At 36.0% G+C, this 26,657-nt stretch overlaps 3 protein-coding genes across 3 annotated transcripts; all 3 read left to right on the forward strand.

The window, feature by feature from the left end:
- The first annotated feature begins 1,230 nt into the window (after positions 1–1,230).
- Positions 1,231–2,679, forward strand: LOC141770101 (nuclear factor 7, brain-like). Its single transcript, XM_074639763.1, has one exon. It carries the CDS (start codon positions 1,231–1,233, stop codon positions 2,677–2,679), a length of 1,449 nt encoding a protein of 482 aa, XP_074495864.1.
- A 5,415-nt stretch (positions 2,680–8,094) lies between these two features.
- Positions 8,095–9,659, forward strand: LOC141770102 (nuclear factor 7, brain-like). Its single transcript, XM_074639765.1, has one exon. It carries the CDS (start codon positions 8,211–8,213, stop codon positions 9,657–9,659), a length of 1,449 nt encoding a protein of 482 aa, XP_074495866.1. The 5' UTR covers positions 8,095–8,210.
- Positions 9,660–23,133: 13,474 nt separating this feature from the next.
- On the forward strand, positions 23,134–24,713 carry LOC141770103 (zinc-binding protein A33-like). The gene has a single exon (XM_074639766.1). It carries the CDS (start codon positions 23,256–23,258, stop codon positions 24,711–24,713), a length of 1,458 nt encoding a protein of 485 aa, XP_074495867.1. The 5' UTR covers positions 23,134–23,255.
- The last annotated feature ends 1,944 nt before the right edge of the window (positions 24,714–26,657 follow it).

A 26,657-nucleotide genomic window follows, 5' to 3' on the forward strand; every position in this document is an offset into this window, starting at 1 on the left:
ATGGACACATTTTACTTCCTGTTAACGCCACTAGATGAAGACAAAGTCCACGTTTTGTTGCTCATTTTGAACACTGAACATTTTATTTCTGTCACTTATTTACATGCATATTGTTGTTTGCTGCACAGGTTGATCAATAGTAGCTCCTCTTAATAGTTTCTGATAGATTTTTCTTTTAATGCGTATTCTTCAACATACTTTATGTCCAGAGTATCTAAGAAATGCATCACTGCTGTGTCTCTTGATGTTGTTGTTGCTTCATCAGGGACCAAATGAGTCAAATCATCTCAAACACATGATTCAGATTGAATTATATCTCAGACATGAGTCTTTTCAGCTCTTAAGAGGCCAGCATTTATTTTGTGCTGAATGAATGAATGAATGAATGAATGAATGAATGAATGAATGAATGAATGAATGAATGAGAGAGAAAATGTACCAGAAAGTAAAACAAATACAGTCAGGTTGAGAGACTTTATGTAGATTCTATATCATGATTATTATTTGTACATTTACTGTGACACAATGTGAAAAACAACAGTAATTTTAGTGAGTTTTCTCTTTTTGGAAAATACTCTCAAAATAAATTGCACAGACATTTGACCACTTTGACTTGTGATGAATAGGAGAATAAGCAAATGAAATGAAAAGTAAATAACAAGTTTAATTCCTATAAATGCAGGTTTAGAGAGTGCTATCTATTGAGTCCAACTGGATGAAACTAACAAAGTCATGCAACTGGTTTAGTGTCAGTCAGCCTGTTGAAATGTTCAGTCCTCGTTAGACTAAAACATTACAATCCTCTCCTTGTTTTTGTGCATTTTATGAACATTTCTATTATTTATTTAGCGAAACAAAACAGGAGAAGTCACAATTATTTATATATATTTTGCATTTTATTTTGTTTAGTCTATTAAAATTGATTATAGATTTAAAAAGAAATGTTATTGTTCTTAATCAAGAGGAAAGTGTTGAACTCTGAATGACATCCTGACACCATCTGCTGGTAACATAATGACATGGCAGCATTTCCTGATAATAATTCACCCTGTGACAGAGGTGAGTGTAAATGAAAGTAGATTTTGACATTGTTGATCAGAGCTGAGACGCCATCACAGGGTGTGAGATCTCTGCTGGAAAACACACGTTTGGATTATTTGAAGCAATCAAGATACGGGACAGTAACTCGGTGAGTCTTGCTTTTGAAAGACAATTTAGATACCAAGACAAATGGCTGAGAAAATTGCTCTTGTTGAAAGTTTCCTGAACTGCCATGTGTGTTCAGAGACTTTCAGAGATCCTGTGTCTCTGAGCTGCAACCACAGCTTCTGTTCAAGCTGCCTGAAGAAATTCTGGGAACAAGCTGAAAACAAAAACTGTCCCATTTGTAAAAGAAAATCCTCAAATGATTTTCCAGGAGTGAACTTTGCACTGAAGGAACTGTCTGACTCGTTTGCTGAGAGACACAAAGCTGGATCATCTGAGCCAGAAAAAGAAGAGAAGAAGGTGGAGGTGGTGTGTAGTAAACATCAAGAAGAGCCTAGACTGTTCTGTAAGGATGAAGAGAGAGCTGTGTGTCCTGTCTGTGAGTTTTCTCTCCACCAGAGTCACGAGGTGGTTCCTGTAGAACAAGCAGTCAGTGACCTGAAGGACCAGCTGAAATCTGACTTAAAGTCTCTACAGGACAAGAGGGACAAACACAAACAAGTAGAGAAACAATCTGATGAAATAGTTAAACACTCCAAGAAGCAGCTGTTGTCCACAGAGAGGCAGATCAGAGCAGAGTTCAACAAGCTCCACCAGTTCCTGAAAGAGGAAGAGGAGTCCAGACTGGCAGCTCTGAGGGAGGAAGAGGAGCAGAAGGGGAAGACTATCAGCAGAGAGATGAAGATGATTCAGGAGCACATCTCCTCTCTGTCAGACAGTATCTCTGCTGTTGAAGAAGACCTGCAGAAACACAACGTGCCCTTCCTCAGCAGTTATAAAGCCACTCAGACCAGAGCCAGAGTCCAGTGCTCACTGTCAGATCCACAGCTGGTCTCAGGAGCGCTGATAGATGTGGCCAAACACCTGGGCAACCTGTCCTTCAGAGTCTGGGAGAAGATGAAGGACAAGGTCCACTTCAGTCCTGTCATTCTGGACCCAAACACTGCAAACCACTATCTCTATCTGTCTGATGATCTGACCAGTGTGAGATGTGGAGACACAAACCAGCAGCTTCCTGACAATCCAGAGAGATTCACTAAGTATGTAGATGTTCTGGGCTCTGAGGGCTTCAGCTCAGGGAAACACAGCTGGGAGGTGGAGGTGGGAGACCATCCTGTCTGGAATTTAGGTTTGGCTAAAGAGTCAGTTGACAGGAAGGAGAAGAGATATGCCTCACCAGAATATGGAACCTTGTGTTTAGTTCATCGCAGTGGAAAATACACTGATGGAGCTTGTAAGACAGTCAGAGTGAAGAAGAGTCTCCAGAGGATCAGAGTCCAGCTGGACTATGACAGGGGGGAGGTGTCCTTCTACGACCCTGAAGACATGACTCACATCTGCACTGTCAGAGACACTTTCACTGAGAAACTCTTCCCATATTTCTGTATTTTGTCAGCTGGTGATGCTAAAACTGTTGATATCAAAATCATTCAAACTGAGATTCTCTGTGATGTTCAGACACGTTGGTGTTAGTTCAGACTTTAATCTGACTTCACTGTCTGTCTAGATCTCATTGAAATAATCAAGACAATCAACAGTTATAACAGAAATAAGATTTACTCAATACTTAAACTGCATTACATCATCAGGTCTTAAACTTTCCTACAGCTCCAAATCAGTTTACTTATTAACCTGGTTATCAGCATCTTGTGTTTAATCAGACCACAATATAACATCTACTGTATCCACTATACCAAACACTTTGTTTCAGCTGTGTGATTCTTTAAGGGGAGACTCTACAGGTGAATAGGGTAAAATATTTAACTAATAGATATCGACATGAAACTTCCCTAGTTGATTACTGACTTTAAGACAATTATTTTTTGTATTATAAGTTTCTGAAATGTTATGTTTAATTATGCAAATGAGGCATTATCTAGAGCTAACTTTTGGTGAATTTAGGAGAAATCTACAGACACAAATAGACAAAGTAGTAAAATAAACACCTAAATGTGTATTATGGATGTTTTCTTTCCACTAGTCTTAAAGAAGACGTGTTATTGAAGCAAAATAGCCCAAAAATCTCAAAATTGACCAGTGTATGAAAAACAATGTTTCTGCCTGTAGTGTCTCTCCTTAACTTTTATCATCATCAGACAACATTTTTAGTTTGTCAGATTTCTGGATCTTATGATGAGTTATTTCAGCTCTGATTTATAATTTCAATGTTTTACACTTTACACTCAGAGTCTCAGTTCATCAAAACACATTCTGGCTCTGATTGATTGTTATCTTTTTTATATTTTTATGATTTGTTGAGGGTCACAGATATTGTTTTTCTCTACTGTCCAAAATTAATTGATATTCTTTTACTGTTTTAAGGTAACTCACTGTAAAAACATGGACACATAAATCATTTCTTATATCTGAAATTCATTTTTGAGAATACTTTGAGAAATTAAGTATATGTTGTTTAGAAAAAATGTGTTGAAGACGGTAACTAAGATTAATCCACAAGAAAATGTGGCTGCAAAATCTGCATCACATCATCAGGAGACGAACTCTAAAGATTAAAGCTGTTAATTATTCTGGTTATCAGCATCTTGTTTTGAGTCAAACAACATTATATAGTAGTTTCAATCATTAGTTTTAGTTTTTTATGTTTTTGGGATCTTCTGATGAGTTGTTTTAGTTTTGGATCTCTTGTTTTAATGGTGTTTTATTTTAAGATGAACTTTATTCATCCTGAGGGAAATTGCTGTGCAGCAGTTGCAACAAAAAGTGGGAAAAGTGTAAATATAAAGTCTATGACAATATGGTGTAAATATATACAAAAAATACACAATGCCTAAATCAAGTCAACAGTATGGGTCATAAAAATATAAACATGCTTTGATTCAGTCTTTAATTCTTACAGCGCTTCTTCAAACTGTATATGATATTTTTTGTAGTGTATACATGATCAATAATATGAATGATAAATGACAATGTCCAATTTGTGATCAAAATAAAGGAAATATCAGCAGTACAATTTAGTTTCATGTTTTTTTTTCGATTAAATTTAAATCCAATATATCTTTATAAAATGTACATCTTGTAACTTTCCTAGTGCTCTAGGAACTACACTGTGCCAGACCCGCCCAGCCTGTTCGATGGCCACGTCTGGCCCATGTGTTTGAAACACAACAACATCTTGTGTCGAGCTTTTATCTTGTAAAGATAAAAGCTGTTAATTATTCTGGTTATCAGCATCTTGTTTTGAGTCAAACAACATTATATAGTAGTTTCAATCATTAGTTTAAGTTTTTGATATTTTTGGGATCTTCTGATGAGTTGTTTTAGTTTTGGATTGCAACATATATCAAAAATTACATTCAAATAAAATAAAAAACTGGTGAAGGAACAAGAAATACAAAATAATAAATGAATTAAAAAAGAAAAAAATATATAAATATATATATACAGTATATATCACATGAATTAAAAGAAACAGTGCTCATCTGAAATTAATTTGTAAATATTAAATAAAGCGAATAATTTAACAGGTTGTTTGTCAGTCATAATGGACAAAGATTTACTTAGCAGTTTTAACTCATTCTTCATAGTCAGACAGGGTTTAGTTTTGAGTTATCTGCATTAATGTATCAAAGATTTACTTAATAATAATAAAATATTGATATCAAATTCGGATTCACAGCAAAGATACCAAATTTGACCGTTTTCTCTCTGAATGGTGACAGCTCAGTCCCCTTGGATTGTAGCCAGCTCTGCATGTCATTCCAGAAAAACTTCACTGATTCACAATAAAATAAAAAAAATACATGTTCCAAAATTTCAATTTCACTTTCACAAAATACACAGTTATTCACATCAAAGTTAAACCTCAGTCTTAAGAATTCGTTCGTTGGGTAAATCTCATTCAGGATTTTGAAGTTCACCTCTTTCACCTTAGGAGGGAGAGGGAATGAAATATATTCTCCGTATTATCTTAAACTCTTCAGCTTCAAATTCCTTGAAAACATAATTTCTCCTGACTGGGTTAGTGAAGTATTCTCTTAACAGAATATTACTAATAACTTTGTTGGTAATCTTGCTGTCACACAAATCAATTCCTTCTACACAGACCTGTCTTAGACTAGGGGAGATATTTGAATACAAGATGTCTTCTATCACCATTGATATATAACAGGGGTCTGCAACCTGCGGCTCCGGAGCCACTTGAGGCTCTTTAGCTCCTCTCCAGTGGCTCCCTGAGAATTTATACAAATGGAAATGAATAACTGTTTTTTGTTTACATTTTCATTTTTATGTATCATTGTTGTAGGTCTAATGTACGATGGTATGACAGAGTATTAGGGCCACATTGAGGAAAAGAAATAAATCTGAGATTTCGAGAATAAAGTCATAATATTACGAAAATGAAGTTGTAATATTATGAAAATAAAGTCATACGTTTACGAGAAACAAAGTTGTAATGTGAGAATAAAGTCAGAAGTTTTTTATTTAATTTTACGTGTTATTTTATTTTTTTCTTGTAATATTATGACTTTATTCTGGAAATCTCTGATTTTTTTTCCCTCAATGTGGCCCTTATATTCCGTAGTACATTTGCACTTTGGCCCCACTGTATTAGACTTATATGCTATATACTTAGACTATAAACTGTGTTACCTTCATCACAATGCTCAAATATTTTGCGGCTCTAGACAGATCTTTTTTTTTCTTTGCCTAAAATGTCTCTTTTGATAGTAAAGCTTGCTGACCCCTGATCTAAGGGAAGCTGGTACGGCTTTTATCTTTCTATTATAGTTCTTAACGGTACATTGGATTGAGAACTTCTCACAAAACTCTTCATGCTGTCACAAGTTTCCACTCTCATCCATGAAATGTGCTACAGCCCAAATCCCTTTGGATTTCCAATCCTCTATGTACACTGATTTTTTACTCCACAAAATGTGTCTATTGTTCCACACAGGTGTGTTATGTGGTGTAAAGTTATATTTGTAAATTAACTTCCAATAGATGAGCACTTGCTGATGGAAAGCGGGAAAGTTTGACAATGTCAAAATCCCATCGGCTTTGTGATTCTGAATTTGGGGTTGGCCTACATTAATTCATCATCCCTGCACCGCTCTATTTGCTTCTGTAAAGCCACATGACCAATTAACTGATTGTAGAAACAACCTCATAGCAGCCTGATGACGGCTAAATAGCTGAAAACATGTGAGGAATAAATGAATTGTGCAACTTGTTTAATTTAGATGGACTTGTTTTGATTCTCACACTGGTCTGTACCTCACTGTGTGTGTTGTCAACATTAGAAACAGTCAGAAATCACATTTAAAAGATGGTTCAACTTTACCCTCCTACAACTTCACTGCATCATTATAATCTCATATAAAAACAAACAAACAAGCAGAATCATGTCAGTTGTTGATCAGCTTTGTTAGTTGAAGTCGTAACAGTGTGTTGATACTCCAGTCTGTTCTAGACAGCCTCACTGAAGAGAGGGAGCACTGAGGGTTGTATACACAGAGATGTAGTGATGGCTGTCTAAACTGACCTTAAGGAGCATTAAGATGTTCACTATAAAGATGTGTTTCTTTAAACCAGTTGAGTCAGTCAGCAGGACTGTATAATGCTAACACAGTGTATGAAGGCTGTAGAGATGGATAAGCATTTCCAAAGAGACAACATTGTTTAAGAAATGATTTCACTATTACATTTGATTAATTATGTAACCTACTGAATGCAGTTTTCAGGGACAACATGCTCACATGTGCATAATGTCATCAACATTACTGAATGTACAGTATGTATACAACATGTGTGATTGCATGGACACATTTTACTTCCCGTAAAACGCCACAAGATGTAGACAAAGTCCACGTTTTGTTGCTCATTTTGAACACTGAACATTTTATTTCTGTTACTTATTTACATGCATATTGTTGTTTGCTGCACAGGTTGATCAATAGTAGCTCCTCTTAGTAGTTTCTGATAGATTTTTCTTTTAATGCGTATTCGTCAACATACTTTATGTCCAGAGTATCTAAGAAATGCATCACTGCTGTGTCTCTTGATGTTGTTGTTGCTTCATCAGGCACCAAATGAGTTAAATCATCTCAAACACTTGATTCAGATTGAATTATATCTCAGACATGAGTCTTTCCAGCTCTTAAGAAGCCAACTTTAATTTTGTGCTGCTATACCATCATCACCAAAACTCATGAATGAATGAATGAATGAACGAGAAAGAAAATGTGCCAGAAAGTAAAACAAATACAGTCAGGTTGAGAGACTTTATGTAGATTCTATATCATGATTATTATTTGTACATTTACTGTGACACAATGTAGAAAAACAACAGTCATTTTAGTGAGTTTTCTCTCATGTTTTTTGGAAAATACTCTCAAAATAAATTGCACAGACATTTGACCACTTTGACTTGTGATGAATAGGAGAATAAGCAAATGAAATGAAAAGTAAATAACAAGTTTAATTCCTATAAGTGCAGGTTTAGAGAGTGCTATCTATTGAGTCCAACTGGATGAAACTAACAAAGTCATGCAACTGGTTTAGTGTCAGTCAGCCTGTTGAAATGTTCAGTCCTCGTTAGACTAAAACATTACAATCCTCTCCTTGTTTTTGTGCATTTTATGAACATTTCTATTATTTATTTAGCGAAACAAAACAGGAGAAGTCACAATTATTTATACATATTTTGCATTTTATTGTTTTTTGTCTTTGAAAATTGATTATATTTTTGAAAAGAAATTGTATTGTTCTTAATCAAGAGGAAAGTGTTGAACTCTGAATGACATCCTGACACCATCTGCTGGTGACATAATGACATGGCAGCATTTCCTGATAATAATTCACCCTGTGACAGAGGGAAGTGTAAATGAAAGTAGATTTTGACATTGTTGATCAGAGTTGAGACGCCATTACAGGGTGTGAGATCTCTGCTGGAAAACACACATTTGGATTATTTGAAGCAATCAAGAGACGGGACAGTAACTCGGTGAGTCTTGCTTTTGAAAGAAATTTAGATACCAAGACAAATGGCTGAGAAAACCGCTCTTTTTGAAAGTTTCCTGAACTGCCATGTGTGTTCAGAGACTTTCAGAGATCCTGTGTCTCTGAGCTGCAGCCACAGCTTCTGTTCAAGCTGCCTGAAGAAATTCTGGGAACAAGCTGAAAACAAAAACTGTCCCATTTGTAAAAGAAAATCATCTAAAGACGGTTCTTTGGTGAACTTTGCACTGAAGGAACTGTCTGACTCGTTTGCTGAGAGACAGAAAACTGGATCAACTGAGACAGAAAAAGAAGAGAAGAAGGTGGAGGTGGTGTGTAGTAAACATCAAGAAGAGCCTAAACTGTTCTGTAAGGATGAAGAGAGAGCTGTGTGTCCTGTCTGTGAGTTTTCTCTCCACCAGAGTCACAAGGTGGTTCCTGTAGAACAAGCAGTCAGTGACCTGAAGGACCAGCTGAAATCTGACTTAGAGTCTCTACAGGACAAGAGGGACAAACACAAACAAGTAGAGAACACATACAATGAAGTGATTCAACACTCCAAGAAGCAGCTGTTGTCCACAGAGAGGCAGATCAGAGCAGAGTTCAACAAGCTCCACCAGTTCCTGAAAGAGGAAGAGGAGTCCAGACTGGCAGCTCTGAGGGAGGAAGAGGAGCAGAAGGGGAAGACTATCAGCAGAGAGATGAAGATGATTCAGGAGCACATCTCCTCTCTGTCAGACAGTATCTCTGCTGTTGAAGAAGACCTGCAGAAACACAACGTGCCCTTCCTCAGCAGTTATAAAGCCACTCAGACCAGAGCCAGAGTCCAGTGCTCACTGTCAGATCCACAGCTGGTCTCAGGAGCGCTGATAGATGTGGCCAAACACCTGGGCAACCTGTCCTTCAGAGTCTGGGAGAAGATGAAGGACAAGGTCCACTTCAGTCCTGTCATTCTGGACCCAAACACTGCATCCTACAGTCTCCATCTGTCTGATGATCTGACCAGTGTGAGAAATGAAGACACAAACCAGCAGCTTCCTGACAATCCAGAGAGAAACATTAAGTATGTCAATGTTCTGGGCTCTGAGGGCTTCAGCTCAGGGAAACACAGCTGGGAGGTGGAGGTGGGAGACCATCCTGTCTGGAATTTAGGTTTGGCTAAAGAGTCAGTTGACAGGAAGGAGAAGAGATATGCCAAACCAGAAAATGGAATCTGGTGTTTAACTCATCGCAGTGGAAAATACACTGATGGAGCTTGTAAGACAGTCAGAGTGAAGAAGAGTCTGCAGAGGATCAGAGTCCAGCTGGACTATGACAGGGGGGAGGTGTCCTTCTACGACCCTGAAGACATGACTCACATCTACACTCTCAGAGACACTTTCACTGAGAAACTCTTCCCATATTTCTGTATTTTGTCAGCTGGTGATGCTAAAACTGGTGATATCAAAATCTGTCAAACTGAGATTCTCTGTGATGTTCAGACACGTTGGTGTTAGTTCAGACTTTAATCTGACTTCACTGTCTGTCTAGATCTCATTGAAATAATCAAGACAATCAACAGTTATAACAGAAATAAGATTTACTCAATACTTAAACTGCATTACATCATCAGGTCTTAAACTTTCATACAGCTCCAAATCAGTTTACTTATTAACCTGGTTATCATCATCTTGTGTTTAATCAGACCACAATATAACATCTACTGTATCCACTATACCAAACACTTTGTTTCAGCTGTGTGATTCTTTAAGGAGAGACTCTACAGGTGAATAGGGTAAAATATTATACTAATAGATATCACCATGAAACGTCCCTAGTTGATTAGTTTAAATATGCAAATGAGGCATTATCTAAATATAACTTTTGGTGAATTTAGGAGAAATCTACAGACGCAAATAGACAAAGTAGTAAAATAAACACCTAAATGTGTATTATGGATGTTTTCTTTCCACTAGTCTGAAAGAAGACGTGTTATTGAAGCAATATAGCCCAAAAATGTCAAAATTGACCAGTGTATGAAAAACAATGTTTCTGCCTGTAGTGTCTCTCCTTAACTTTTATCATCATCAGACAACATTTTTAGTTTGTCAGATTTCTGGATCTTCTGATCAGTTATTGCAGCTCTGATTTATGATTTCAGTGTTTTACACTTTACACTCAGAGTCTCAGTTTATCAAAACACATTTTGGCTCTGATTGATTGTTATCTTTTTATGATTTGTTGAGGGTCACAGAAACCGTTTTTCTCTACTGTCTCTACTGTCCCAAGTTAATTAATATTCTTTTATTGTTTTAATGCAACTTACTGTAAAAACATGAACATAAACATTTTTTTATATCTGAAATTCATTTTTGGAAATACCTTGAGAAATTAAGGATTCGTTGTTCAGCAAAAATGTTTTAAAGACGGTAACTAAGATTAATCCACAAGAAATTGTGGCTACAAAATCTGTATCACATCATCAGGAGACAAACTTTAAAGATTAAAGCTGTTAATTATTCTGGTTATCAGCATCTTGTTATGAGTCAAACAACATTATATAGTAGTTTCAATCATTAGTTGTAGTTTTTTATATTTTCTAGGATCTTCTGATGAGTTATTTCAATTTTGGATCTTTTGTTTTAATGGTGTTTTATTTTAAGATAAAATAAAACTTTATTCATCCTGAGGGAAATTGCTGTGCAGCAGTTGCAATACAAAGTGAGAAGAGTGTAAATATAAAAAAGTGTAAATATAAAGTCTAACAATACGGTGTAAATATATACACAAGTATATACAATATCAGAATCAAGTCAACAGTATGGGTCATAAAAATATAAACATGCTTTGATTCAGTCTTTAATTCTTACAGCGCTTCTTCAAACTGTATATGATATTTTTTGTAGTGTATTCATGATCAATAATATGAATGATAAATGACAATGTCCAGTTTGTGATTAAAATAAAGGAAATGTCAGCAGTACAATTTAGTTTCATGGGTTTTTTATTAAATCAAATATATCTTTATAAAATGTACATCACATGGATGCTGCTTCACATGATGTGTAATTAAATCACCAGCAGTTTTTATTCTGTAGTTTGTGTATGAGGTTGTTTCTTTACATAAATCTGTCAAATGTTCAGGTGACGAATTACGAAGAATACAAATAATGAAAGATAATTATACAACCAGCTTTAAAAAATACAATATTTAATCTTTCTCTTCAATTTTTTATTTTAAATACATTAAATTTCTTACTGAAACTCTTTCAACTTCAACATTTATGGAACTAACTTATTATTTATAAAGTGCTACAGGAATGAATCCTAAAACACAGAAATGAGTTAGCAATTTAGCACTTCCTGTTTCCTCTTCTGGAAGTCAATGGGTTTTCAGTTAGATGCCTGAAATAAGGTCTGTGGTTAACACACGCTGAAGAGATGTTATAAAATGCGTCAGTAAATATCCCACCAGTGAATTTTGAAGCTTTTATGTGTCTTAAAAAAGGTGGTTGCTAACAAGTGACTAAATGAGACTACTAAACTTCATCACGGTGACAAACAGGATAAACAGGATAAACAAACTACACCACGGTGGCATGACTATATATAGTTTAGTTTGTTTATAGCCTAACCTTAGCTTTTTACTTATGTCAACTGCATTCATGCTTCAAAAATCATAAAGTGGTGTTTATTTGTGGAGATTATTTTACGGAACAAAACATGTAAATATGATAAACATTTGTCACAGAGCTTATTTTAAATAAACATTTCATGTTCTAAAGAACTTGGTTATTTGACTTGTGTGTGTGTATAAACAATTTGAATCACTGTTCACTATGACCAAGAACTCCGTAGCAACCCTGAGATTAAGAGACTCAATTGATTAATATCAAATTTTGAATTTTTCCCTGTTTTTATAAAATTAGGTGGCTCCTGGATAAATTCTGATATTAAAACTAATTGTGTGTGATATTTGAAGCTGAGTGTCACCACTCTCCTTCACATTTTATTACAATTCATGGGTTTATGATTAATAAATTTGAGTTATTTATTAGAGATATATATTTTGATATTAATTAATGATTGATTATCAATATGCTCTATGCAATAACGCTACAGCATTATTCATTTAATATCTATTAGTTAAAGATATTTACCCTATTCACTTATAGTTTCTTACAAATTGTATGGAATTTAACAATCCATATCTTTAAAGGCAGTTTTCTCAAAATTAGTACTTTCTCAGATTCAGAGCCAGAAATCTCTACTTCAGTAGCACTTACATTCACCAAACTTTCTAGTTTCATTCCTATCTATATTCTGAAGGTTTTTACAGAGGGGTTTGTTCATTTATCATTCACAGCCTGATTTATAGAACATTTTATTCATATAAACATGGCGAAAATTGTTTTTTTTTTTTTATTACTCTTGACAGTATTTTCTGATTTATGGAGCGATGAAAAGAGATATCCAACATCCCCTCTGTAAAAACATTTGACTCCAATGTGTCAAAAAAAATGAAACAAGAATTTTGAGACAGTTTTTATCCAATGTTCACATTTCTGTTCTGGAAATGTATTTAAATTATCACATATTTAGTAAGATAATGCCTGGTTTGCATATGTAAACATGCATTTTCAGAAAACTTGTATTACAAAAAATAATTGTGTTAATGTAAGTAATCAACTTTGGAAGTTTCATGTTGATATCTATCAGTCAATTTTTTTGCCTTATTCACCTGTAGTGTCTCTCCTTAGAGAATCTTGTTTTTGTTGACCTCCAGTGGTGAAAGTTGATGTTGAATTTGTGATGAAGCAGATGCATTATAGTTACTGAAAAGTGTGATATTCAGTGTGCATGGACAAAGTAGTCATCTAATTGATGACTTAAACAAACAACAAAACAAATTCTGATTCCTCTCCATTTTCCAGTAGGACTTATACCTTCTTGCTTTTCGGCTTTTTTCAGATACTGGATGGCTGACGGCTTTCATATTGCATTTTACACATTTTATATTCATATACAGTACAGTACATTTTCACAGATGGGCCTTCACACATTCAGTTACAGTTGTGTGTGGACATAAATTCCCTTTCTTTGTCTCCACAAGGGGGCAACAAAGCCTGCACCTTTCCCTGCAGGCTGCCCAGCATGTTCAACAGAAGTCAGTTTATTTCAACCAACTGTCTGTTTGTGAGTAAAACTTAAACGTTAAAAAAACAAAAACCTGTGCATATAAAGTGCTGTGAAGTAAATCAACTTTAATGTTGTTGGTTGTTTCTTCATGCATCATTATTACCTGATTATCCCTGAAAAGAAATACTGTAACTAGGTTATATATGATTATGATCTGGCACAATCTTACATACCTTAAGTAAGAACAGATACACTGCTTAGTTTTTAGGATTTACAGTAGTTTTGAGGGGTTTTTCAATGAAAATATATAAAGTGAAAAAGATATTAAAACTAGGGTTGTTAATCAATTAAAATAGTTAATCACGATTAATCGCAAATTAATCTAATGTTTTAACTGTTCAAAATGTACGTTAAAGGGAGATTTGTCAAGTCTTTAATACTCTTATCAACATGGGAGTGGGCAAATATGCTGCTTTATTCAAATGTATGTATATATTTATTATTGGAAATCAATTAACAACACAAAATAATGACAAATATTGTCCAGAAACCCTCACAGGTACTGCATTTAACATAAAAAATATGCTCAAATCATAACATGGCAAACTGCAGCCCAACAGGCAACAACAGCTGTCAGTGTGTCAGTGTGATGACTTGACTGTGACTTGCCCCAAACTGCATGTGATTATCATAAAGTCCACTTCAGTCCTGTCATTCTGGACCCAAACACTGCAAGCCGCTGGCTCTATCTGTCTGATGATCTGACCAGTGTGAGACGTGGAGACACAAAGCAGCAGCTTCCTGACAATCCAGAGAGAAACACTAATTATCACATTGTTCTGGGCTCTGAGGGCTTCAGCTCAGGGAAACACAGCTGGGAGGTGGAGGTGGGAGACCATCCTCACTGGTTTGTAGGTTTGGCTAAAGAGTCAGCTGACAGGAAGGGAGAGAGATCTGCCTCACCAAAAAATGGAATCTGGTGTTTAATTCATCTTAGTGGAAAATACACTGATGGTCTTAGTGAGACATTCAGAGTGAAGAAGGGTGTCCAGAGGATCAGAGTCCAGCTGGACTATGACAGGGGGGAGGTGTCCTTCTACGACCCTGAAGACATGACTCACATCTACACTCACAGAGACACTTTCACTGAGAAACTCTTCCCAGCTCCTTCACAGCTGTAAACATTTTATTTACAGCTGTGTGATTCTTTAAGGTGAGACTGTACAGGTGAATAGGGTAAAATATTTAACTAATAAATATCCCATGAAACTTCCACAGTTTTCCCCAAATGAATTAATATTCTTTTATTGTTTTAATGCAACTTACTGTAAAAACATGTTGTTTTCATTAGAAAACACACGTTTTATTTTTGATATTTACTGGAAATAACATACGATATAGCTAAGAGTGAGTAGATTGTTATCTAGTGATCTTCTCCAGCCAGCTGCCACCTTATCTTGGTTTCTGTTTTGAAATGAGGAGGTACTGTAGGCTACAGATAACTCCTCAGGCACGCCCTGGCACGCCCTGTGTCTTGCTATTGCCAGGGTCAAAATGTGCACACTCGGGTGCCGAGATAAAGTAAACAGGGGGTTAAACAACACATTAATATAACAGTCTGACTGATTTCTTCATAACTATAATTTAAGTTAATAAAGACTAAATGTGGATGTTTCACTCAGCAGTTGTTGTCCCTGCTCAGCCTGCTGTAGTGTAACATTAGTCCATTGTTTTATTCCATGATACTGAACAGAATAATCCAAACAGGTAGAAAAAAGTAAGATGTGAGAGGAGCACAGGATGCTTTTTACTCTCTTGGTCCTAATTGTGCTTTAATGCACCAGGTTTGTAGGTCTACTTTCTCTCATTTTTTTCTATTGAGCTAGATTGAAAAAGAAAAAAAAAAAAAAACACTCAAACGGAGCGGATCAAAACGAGGCTTCTTACTGAAATATTGTAGTGACGGCTCATATTTCCCAGAGTTTCCATAGTTGTCTCTTTGCGCTGTGTGTTCGTGTTTTATTTGAACCATTAGTGAGGTTGCTGTTGTGTTTTTTGACAGGTAGATCGTAATAAAGTTTCACTAGTGAACTTTATTACATATAACTGTGAGCGTCAATGCCTGTGCTGAAAGTGTCAGTAATCAAGTTCATATTTTCATTTACATCCAGGACAACTGACCCGGTTTTCTCGGCTCATTGTATCTAAACTAATCAGCCGTTCCTCTCAATATGAGTGACAGGAAAAAATAGGAACCGTATATCCGATAGAAGTTCAGACAAAACGTCACGCCGCGCTGTGCAGCGCCGTGTTGCTCACAGCCAGTTAGGACACTCCAATAGAAAACTATGTAATCAAGCCCAAGTACATAGTTGTTTCCTAAATGCAAAACTATCACTGTTTTGTGCTTTATTTTGCATTGCAGTGTTAAGTCCTTCCATTACCAAACTGAATTAATTAATTTTTACTAATAGCTTAGCTGTTATTTCAGTTTAGTTTTTTGTCAGGAGAGAATTCAGCTGAGGAGGCACAGTGACCTTTTTGGACGGGCCTGGACCCCTATGGCCCGCCCCTAACGCTGACGCTGGGTGTGATATATCTGCTGGAAAACACACGTTTGGATTATTTGAAGCAATCAAGAGACGGGACAGTAACTCGGTGAGTCTTGCTTTTGAAAGACAATTTAGATACCAAGACAAATGGCGGAGAGAACCGCTCTTTTTGAAAGTTTCCTGAACTGCCATGTGTGTTCAGAGACTTTCAGAGATCCTGTGTCTCTGAGCTGCAACCACAGCTTCTGTTCAAGCTGCCTGAAGAAATCCTGGGAACAAACTGAAAACAAAAACTGTCCCATTTGTAAAAGAAAATCATCTAAAAATAATATCTGGGTGAGCTTTGCACTGAAGGAACTGTCTGACTCGTTTGCTGGGGGACAGAAAGCTGGATCATCTGAGACAGAAAAAGAAGAGAAGAAGGTGGAGGTGGTGTGTAGTAAACATCAAGAAGAGCTTAAACTGTTCTGTAAGGATGAAGAGAGAGCTGTGTGTCCTGTCTGTGAGTTATCGCTCCACCAGAGTCAAAAGGTGGTTCCTGTAGAACAAGCAGTCAGTGACCTGAAGGACCAGCTGAAATCTGACTTAGAGTCTCTACAGGACAAGAGGGACAAACACAAACAAGTAGAGAAAACATACCATGAAGTGATTCAACACTCCAAGAAGCAGCTGTTGTCCACAGAGAGGCAGATCAGAGCAGAGTTCAACAAGCTCCACCAGTTCCTGAAAGAGGAAGAGGAGTCCAGACTGGCAGCTCTGAGGGAGGAAGAGGAGCAGAAGGGGAAGACTATCAGCAGAGAGATGAAGATGATTCAGGAGCACATCTCCTCTCTGTCAGACAGTATCTCTGCTGTTGAAGAAGACCTGCAGAAACACAACGTGCCCTTCCTCAGCAGTTATAAAGCCACTCAGACCAGAGCCAGAGTCCAGTGCTCACTGTCAGATCCACAGCTGGTCTCAGGAGCGCTGATAGATGTGGCCAAACACCTGGGCAACCTGTCCTTCAGAGTCTGGGAGAAGATGAAGGACAAGGTCCACTTCAGTTTTGTCATTCTGGACCCAAATACTGCAAACCCCATTCTCTATCTGTCTGATGATCTGACCAGTGTGAGACGTGGAGACACAAGGCAGCAGCTTCCTGACAATCCAGAGAGAAACACATATTCTGCCACTGTTCTGGGCTCTGAGGGCTTCAGCTCAGGGAAACACAGCTGGGAGGTGGAGGTGGGAGACCATCCTCACTGGAATATAGGTTTGGCTAAAGAGTCAGCTGACACGAAGGGAGCGAGATCTGCCTCACCAGAATATGGAATCTGGTGTTTAACTCATTTGAGTGGAAAATACACTGATGTTGTTGGTAAGACATTCAGAGTGAAGAAGAGTCTCCAGAGGATCAGAGTCCAGCTGGACTATGACAGGGGGGAGGTGTCCTTCTACGACCCTGAAGACATGACTCACATCTACACTCACAGAGACACTTTCAATGAGAAACTCTTCCCATATTTTTGTGTTATGTCAGCTGGTGATGCTAAAACTGCTGATGTCAAAATCTGTCAAACTGAGATTCTCTGTGATGTTCAGACACGTTGGTGTTAGTTCAGACTTTAATCTGACTTCACTGTCTGTCTAGATCTCATTGAAATAATCAAGACAATCAACAGTTTTAACAGAAATAAGATTTACTCAATACTTAAACTGCGTTACATCATCAGGTCTTAAACTTTCCTACAGCTCCAAATCAGTTTACTTATTAACCTGGTTATCATCATCTTGTGTTGAATCAGACCACAATATAACATCTACTGTATCCACTATACCAAACACTTTGTTTCAGCTGTGTGATTCTTTAAGGGGAGACTACAGGTGAATAGGGTCAAATATTATACTAATAGATATCACCATGAAACTTCACCAGTTGATTACTGACATTAAGACAATTATTTTTTGTATTACAAGTTTCTGAAATGTTATGTTTAAATTTGCAAATGAGGCATTATCTAATTCTGACTTTGAGTGAATTTAGGAGAAATCTACAGACACAAATAGACAAAGTAGTAAAATGAATTCCAATCCCAAATTAATTAACACTATTTTATTGTTTAAGATGCAACTTACTGATAAAACATGAACACAATTATGTTTTATATCTGAAATTAATTTTTTATAAAATACCATGAGAAATTAAGGATTCGTTGTTTAGCAAAAATGTGTTAAAGACGGTAACTAAGATTAATCCACAAGAAAATGTGGCTACAAAAACTGTATCACATCATCAGGAAACACACTTTAAAGATTAAAGCTGTTAATTATTCTGGTTATCAGCATCTTATTTTGAGTCAAACAACATTATAGAGTAGTTTCAATCATTAGTTTTAGTTTTTGATATTTTTGGGATCTTCTGATGAGTTATTTTAGTTTTGGATCTCTTGATTTAATGGTGTTTTATTTTAAGATAAGATAAAACTTTATTCATCCTGAGGGAAATTGCTGTCTAGCAGTTGCAATACAAAGTGAGGAGAGTGTAAATATAAAGTCTAACAATATGGTGTAAGTCCAAAATATATACAATATATACAATGTCAGAATCAGGTTAACAGTAAGGATCATAAAAATATAAACATGCTTTGATTCAGTCTTTAATTCTTACAGCGCTTCTTCAAACTGTATATGATATTTTTTGTAGTGTATACATGATCAATAATATGAATGATAAATGACAATGTCCAGTTTGTGATCAAAATAAAGGAAATATCAGCAGTACAATTTAGTTTCATGTTTTGTTTATATAAAATTTAAATCCAATATATCTTTATAAAATGTACATCTTGTAACTTTCCTAGTGCTCTAGGAACTACACTGTGCCAGACCCCCCCAGCCTGTTCGATGGCCACGTCTGGCCCATGTGTTTGAAACACAACAACATCTTGTGTCGAGCTTTTATCTTGTAAAGATAAAAGCTGTTAATTATTCTAGTTATCAGCATCTTGTTTTGAGTCAAACAACATTATATAGTAGTTTCAATCATTAGTTTAAGTTTTTGATATTATTGGGATCTTCTGATGAGTCGTTTTAGTTTTGAATCTCAACAATTAATTTATGATATACTGTATATAAAAAAAACATTCAAATAGAATAAAAAAAAGTAAAACTGGTCAAGGAACAAGAAATAAAAATAATAAATGAGATATATATATATATATATATATATATATATATATATATAGTATATATCATAAATTAAAAGAAACAGTGCTCATCTCAAATTAATTTGTACATATCAAATAAAGAGAATAATTTAACAGCTTTTTTAGTCAGTCATAATGGACAAAGATTTACTTAGCAGTCTTAACTCATTCTTCATAGTCAGACAGGGTTTAATTTTGAGTTATCTGCATTAATGTATAAAAATGTACTTAACCCTCCTGTTTCTTCCCGTCCGTCGACAATGCAACTTTTGTCTTCCCGGGTCAAAATGAACCCGGTCTGGTTTGACTTTTTATAAAGCATACAGTATAAACTATCACCCAATTCTGTGATACACCTTTTTGGCCAACTTCATTCCTAATTATTAAGTTTTACACTTTTTGGGGGGAAATTAAGGTTAATAATCCTAATTTCCGTGAAATATACCACATTTTTTAGTATAAAAAACAACCAGATATTGTGAATTATTTTGACTAAAGTTATTATCAGAGGAACATAATGTTGATGTATTATAACATACTGGTATATGTAAACTTTTAGTCAGAATATTGTTTTGAGTAGGCAACCATCCATGTTATTTTTGGGTAATTAGATTAAAGAAATCCATATTTATGATATAATGAAGTTTGAAAACGGGTCAAATTTGACCCGAGGACAACAGGAGGCTTAATAAAAGTGAAATATTGATAACAAAATCCAAATTCGGATTCGCAGCAAAGATACCAAATTTGACCGTTTTCTCTCTGAATGGTGACAGCTCAGTCCTCTTGGATTGTAGCCAGCTCTGCATGTCATTCCAGAAAAACTTCACTGATTCACATTAAAAAAACACATGTTCCAAACTTTCAATTTCACATTCACATAATACACAGTTATTCACATCAAAGTTAAACCTCAGTCTTAAGAATTTGTTAGTTGGGTAAATCTCATCCAGGATTTTGAAGTTCACCTCTTTCACCTTAGGAGGGAGAGGGAATGAAATAGATCTTCTCCGTATTATCTTAAACTCTTCAGCTTCAAATTCCTTGAAAACATAATTTCTCCTGACTGGGTTAGGGAAGTATTCTCTTAACAGAATATTACTAATAACTTTGTTGGTAATCTTGCTGTCACACAAATCAATTCCTTCTACACAGAGCTGTCTTAGACTAGGGGAGATATTTGAATACAACATGTCCTCTATCACCATTGATCTAAGGCAGGGGTCAGCAACCTGCGGCTCCGGAGCCTCTTGAGGCTCTTTAGCTCCTCTTCAGTGGCTCCCTGTGGATTTATAAAAATGGAAATGAATAACTGTTTTTTGTTTACATTTTCATTTTTATGTATCATGTTGTAGGTCTAATGTACGACGGTACGACAGAGTATTAGGGCCACATTGAGGGAAAAAAAATAATCTGAGATTTCAAGAATAAAGTCATAATATTACGAGAATAAAGTTGTAATATTGTGAAAATAAAGTCATACGTTTACGAGAAACAAAGTTGTAATGTGAGAACAAAGTCAGAAGTTTACGAGAAAAAAAAGTCGTAATATTATGAGAATAAAATCATAATATTATAAAGTAGTAATATTACGTGATATTTTATCTTTTTTCTCGAAAAGTTCTGAATTTATTCTCATAAAGTTTTGACTCAATTCTCGTAATATTACGACTTTTTTTCTCGTAATATTATGACTTTTTTCTGGAAGTCTCTGATTTTTTTTCCCTCAATGTGGCCCTAATACTCCGTAGTACATTTGCACTTTGGCCCTCACTGTATTAGACTTATATACTATATACTTAGACTATAAACTGTGTTACCTTCATCACAATGCTCAAATATTTTGCGGCTCCAGACAGGTTTTTTTTTTTTTCTTTGCCTAAAATGGCTCTTTTGATAGTAAAGCTTGCTGACCCCTGATCTAAGGGAAGCTGGTACGGCTTTTATCTTTCTATTATAGTTCTTAATGGTACATTGGATTGAGAACTTCTAACAAAACTCTTCATGCTGTCACAAGTTTCCACTCTCATCCATGAAATGGGCTACAGCCCAAATCCCTTTGGATTTCCAAACCACTATGTACTCTGATTTTTTACTCCACAAAATGTGTCTATTGTTCCACACAGGTTTGTTATGTGGTGTAAAGTTATGTTTGTAAATTAACTTCCAATAGATGAGCACTTGCTGATGGAAAGCAGCAAGTTTGACAATGTAAAAATCCCATCGGCTTTGTGATTCTGACTTCCAGGTTGGCCTACATTAATTCATCATCCCTGCACCACTCTTATTTATTTCTGTAAAGCCACATGACTAATTAACTGATTGTAGAAACAACCTCATAGCAGCCTGATGACGGCTAAATAGCTGAAAACATGTGAGGAATAAATGAATTGAGCAACTTGTTTAATTTAGATGGAGTTGTTTTGATTCTCACACTGGTCTGTACCTCACTGTGTGTGTTGTCAACATTAGAAACAGTCAGAAATCACATTTAAAAGATGGTTCAACTTTACCCTCCTACAACTTCACTGCATCATTATAATCTCATATAAAAAACAAACAAACAAGCAGAATCATGTCAGTTGTTGATCAGCTTTGTTAGTTGAAGTCGTAACAGTGTGTTGATACTCCAGTCTGTTCTAGACAGCCTCACTGAAGAGAGGGAGCACTGAGGGTTGTATACACAGAGATGTAGTGATGGCTGTCTAAACTGACCTTAAGGAGCATTAAGATGTTCACTATAAAGATGTGTTTCTTTAAACCAGTTGAGTCAGTCAGCAGGACTGTATAATGCTAACACAGTGTATGAAGGCTGTAGAGATGGATAAGCATTTCCAAGAAGACAACATTGTTTAAGAAATGATTTCACTTTTACATTTGATTAATTCTGTAACCAACTGAATGCAGTTTTCAGGGACAACATGCTCACATGTGCATAATGTCATCAACATTACTGAATGTACAGTATGTATACAACATGTGTGATTGCATGGACACATTTTACTTCCCGTAAAACACCACACGATGGAGACAAAGTCCACGTTTTGTTGCTTATTTTGAACACTGAACATTTTATTTCTGTCACTTATTTACATGCATATTGTTGTTTGCTGCACAGGTTGATCAATAGTAGCTCCTCTTAGTAGTTTCTGATAGATTTTTCTTTTAATGTGTATTCGTCAACATACTTTATGTCCAGAGTATCTAAGAAATGCATCACTGCTGTGTCTCTTGATGTTGTTGTTGCTTCATCAGGCACCAAATGAGTCAAATCATCTCAAACACATGATTCAGATTGAATTATATCTCAGACATGAGTCTTTCCAGCTCTTAAGAGGCCAGCATTTATTTTGTGCTGCTGTACCATCATCATCAAAACTCATGAATGAATGAATGAATGAATGAATGAATGAATGAATGAATGAATGAATGAGAGAGAAAGTGTGCCAGAAAGTAAAACAAATACAGTCAGGTTGAGAGACTTTATGTAGATTTTATATCATGATTGTTATTTGTACATTTACTGTGACACAATGTGGAAAAACAACAGTCATTTTAGTGAGTTTTCTCTCATGTTTTTGGAAAATACTTTGTATTGCACAGACATTTGACCACTTTGACTTGTGATGAATAGGAGAATAAGCAAATGAAATGAAAAGTAAATAACAAGTTTAATTCCTATAAGTGCAGGTTTAGAGAGTGCTATATATTTAGTCCAACTGGATGAAACTAACAAAGTCATGCAACTGGTTTAGTGTCAGTCAGCCTGTTGAAATGTTCAGTCCTCGCTAGACTAAAACATTACAATCCTCTCCTTGTTTTTGGCATTTTATGAACATTTCTATTATTTATTTAGCGAAACAAAACAGGAGAAGTCACAATTATTTATATATATTTTGCATTTTATTTTGTTTAGTCTATTAAAATTTATTATATATTTAAAAAGAAATGTTATTGTTCTTAATCAAGAGGAAAGTGTTGAACTCTGAATGACATCCTGACACCATCTGCTGGTAACATAATGACATGGCAGCATTTCCTGATAATAATTCACCCTGTGACAGAGGTGAGTGTAAATGAAAGTAGATTTTGACATTGTTGATCAGAGCTGAGACGCCATCACAGGGTGTGAGATCTCTGCTGGAAAACACACGTTTGGATTATTTGAAGCAATCAAGAGACGGGACAGTAACTCGGTGAGTCTTGCTTTTGAAAGACAATTTAGATACCAAGACAAATGGCTGAGAAAATTGCTCTTGTTGAAAGTTTCCTGAACTGCCATGTGTGTTCAGAGACTTTCAGAGATCCTGTGTCTCTGAGCTGCAACCACAGCTTCTGTTCAAGCTGCCTGAAGAAATTCTGGGAACAAGCTGAAAACAAAAACTGTCCTATTTGTAAAAGAAAATCCTCAAAAGATGAACCAGCAGTGAACTTTGCACTGAAGGAACTGTCTGACTCGTTTGCTGAGAGACAGAAAGCTGGATCATCTGAGACAGAAAAAGAAGAGAAGAAGGTGGAGGTGTGTAGTAAACATCAAGAAGAGCCTAGACTGTTCTGTAAGGATGAAGAGAGAGCTGTGTGTCCTGTCTGTGAGTTTTCTCTCCACCAGAGTCACAAGGTGGTTCCTGTAGAACAAGCAGTCAGTGACCTGAAGGACCAGCTGAAATCTGACTTAGAGTCTCTACAGGACAAGAGGGACAAACACAAACAAGTAGAGAAAACATACGATAAAATGGTTAAACACTCCAAGAAGCAGCTTTTGACCACAGAGAGGCAGATCACAGCAGAGTTCAACAAGCTCCACCAGTTCCTGAAAGAGGAAGAGGAGTCCAGACTGGCAGCTCTGAGGGAGGAAGAGGAGCAGAAGGGGAAGACTATCAGCAGAGAGATGAAGATGATTCAGGAGCACATCTCCTCTCTGTCAGACAGTATCTTTGCTGTTGAAGAAGACCTGCAGAAACACAACATGCCCTTCCTCAGCAGTTATAAAGCCACTCAGACCAGAGCCAGAGTCCAGTGCTCACTGTCAGATCCACAGCTGGTCTCAGGAGCGCTGATAGATGTGGCCAAACACCTGGGCAACCTGTCCTTCAGAGTCTGGGAGAAGATGAAGGACAAGGTCCACTTCAGTCCTGTCATTCTGGACCCAAACACTGCACACCCCAGGCTCTATCTGTCTGATGATCTGACCAGTTTGAGACTTGGAGACACAAGGCAGCAGCTTCCTGACAATCCAGAGAGATTCACTAAGTATCCCACTGTTCTGGGCTCTGAGGGCTTCAACTCAGGGAAACACAGCTGGGAGGTGGAGGTGGGAGACCATCCTCACTGGCTTGTAGGTTTGGCTAAAGAGTCAGCTGACAGGAAGGGAGAGCTATATTCCTCACCAAAATATGGAATCTGGAGTTTAACTCATCGCAGTGGAAAATACACTGATGGTCTTGGTGAGACAGTCAGAGTGAAGAAGAGTCTCCAGAGGATCAGAGTCCAGCTGGACTATGACAGGGGGGAGGTGTCCTTCTACGACCCTGAAGACATGACTCACATCTACACTCACAGAGACACTTTCACTGAGAAACTCTTCCCATGGTTCCTTATTGGACTGGCTGGTGATGCTAAAACTGCTGATATCAAAATCAGTCAAACTGAGATTCTCTGTGATGTTCAGACACGTTGGTGTCAATTCAGATTTTAATCTGACTTCACTGTCTGTCTAGATCTCATTAATATAATCAAGACAATCAACAGTTATAACAGAAATAATATTTACTCAATACTTAAACTGCATTACATCATCAGGTCTTAAACTTTCATACAGCTCCAAATCAGTTTACTTATTAACCTGGTTATCATCATCTTGTGTTTAATCAGACCACAATATAACATCTACTGTATCCACTATACCAAACACTTTGTTTCAGCTGTGTGATTCTTTAAGGAGAGACTCTACAGGTGAATAGGGTAAAATATTATACTAATAGATATCACCATGAAACGTCCCTAGTTGATTAGTTTAAATATGCAAATGAGGCATTATCTAAATATAACTTTTGGTGAATTTAGGAGAAATCTACAGACGCAAATAGACAAAGTAGTAAAATAAACACCTAAATGTGTATTATGGATGTTTTCTTTCCACTAGTCTGAAAGAAGACGTGTTATTGAAGCAATATAGCCCAAAAATGTCAAAATTGACCAGTGTATGAAAAACAATGTTTCTGCCTGTAGTGTCTCTCCTTAACTTTTATCATCATCAGACAACATTTTTAGTTTGTCAGATTTCTGGATCTTCTGATCAGTTATTGCAGCTCTGATTTATGATTTCAGTGTTTTACACTTTACACTCAGAGTCTCAGTTTATCAAAACACATTTTGGCTCTGATTGATTGTTATCTTTTTATGATTTGTTGAGGGTCACAGAAACCGTTTTTCTCTACTGTCTCTACTGTCCCAAGTTAATTAATATTCTTTTATTGTTTTAATGCAACTTACTGTAAAAACATGAACATAAACATTTTTTTATATCTGAAATTCATTTTTGGAAATACCTTGAGAAATTAAGGATTTGTTGTTTAGCAAAAATGTTTTAAAGACGGTAACTAAGATTAATCCACAAGAAATTGTGGCTACAAAATCTGTATCACATCATCAGGAGACAAACTTTAAAGATTAAAGCTGTTAATTATTCTGGTTATCAGCATCTTGTTATGAGTCAAACAACATTATATAGTAGTTTCAATCATTAGTTGTAGTTTTTTATATTTTCTAGGATCTTCTGATGAGTTATTTCAATTTTGGATCTTTTGTTTTAATGGTGTTTTATTTTAAGATAAAATAAAACTTTATTCATCCTGAGGGAAATTGCTGTGCAGCAGTTGCAATACAAAGTGAGAAGAGTGTAAATATAAAAAAGTGTAAATATAAAGTCTAACAATACGGTGTAAATATATACACAAGTATATACAATATCAGAATCAAGTCAACAGTATGGGTCATAAAAATATAAACATGCTTTGATTCAGTCTTTAATTCTTACAGCGCTTCTTCAAACTGTATATGATATTTTTTGTAGTGTATTCATGATCAATAATATGAATGATAAATGACAATGTCCAGTTTGTGATTAAAATAAAGGAAATGTCAGCAGTACAATTTAGTTTCATGGGTTTTTTATTAAATCAAATATATCTTTATAAAATGTACATCACATGGATGCTGCTTCACATGATGTGTAATTAAATCACCAGCAGTTTTTATTCTGTAGTTTGTGTATGAGGTTGTTTCTTTACATAAATCTGTCAAATGTTCAGGTGACGAATTACGAAGAATACAAATAATGAAAGATAATTATACAACCAGCTTTAAAAAATACAATATTTAATCTTTCTCTTCAATTTTTTATTTTAAATACATTAAATTTCTTACTGAAACTCTTTCAACTTCAACATTTATGGAACTAACTTATTATTTATAAAGTGCTACAGGAATGAATCCTAAAACACGGAAATGAGTTAGCAATTTAGCACTTCCTGTTTCCTCTTCTGGAAGTCAATGGGTTTTCAGTTAGATGCCTGAAATAAGGTCTGTGGTTAACACACGCTGAAGAGATGTTATAAAATGCGTCAGTAAATATCCCACC

The sequence above is a fragment of the Sebastes fasciatus genome, chromosome 6 (genome assembly GCF_043250625.1).
Source record: "Sebastes fasciatus isolate fSebFas1 chromosome 6, fSebFas1.pri, whole genome shotgun sequence".
NCBI classification, from domain to species: Eukaryota; Metazoa; Chordata; class Actinopteri; order Perciformes; family Sebastidae; genus Sebastes; species Sebastes fasciatus.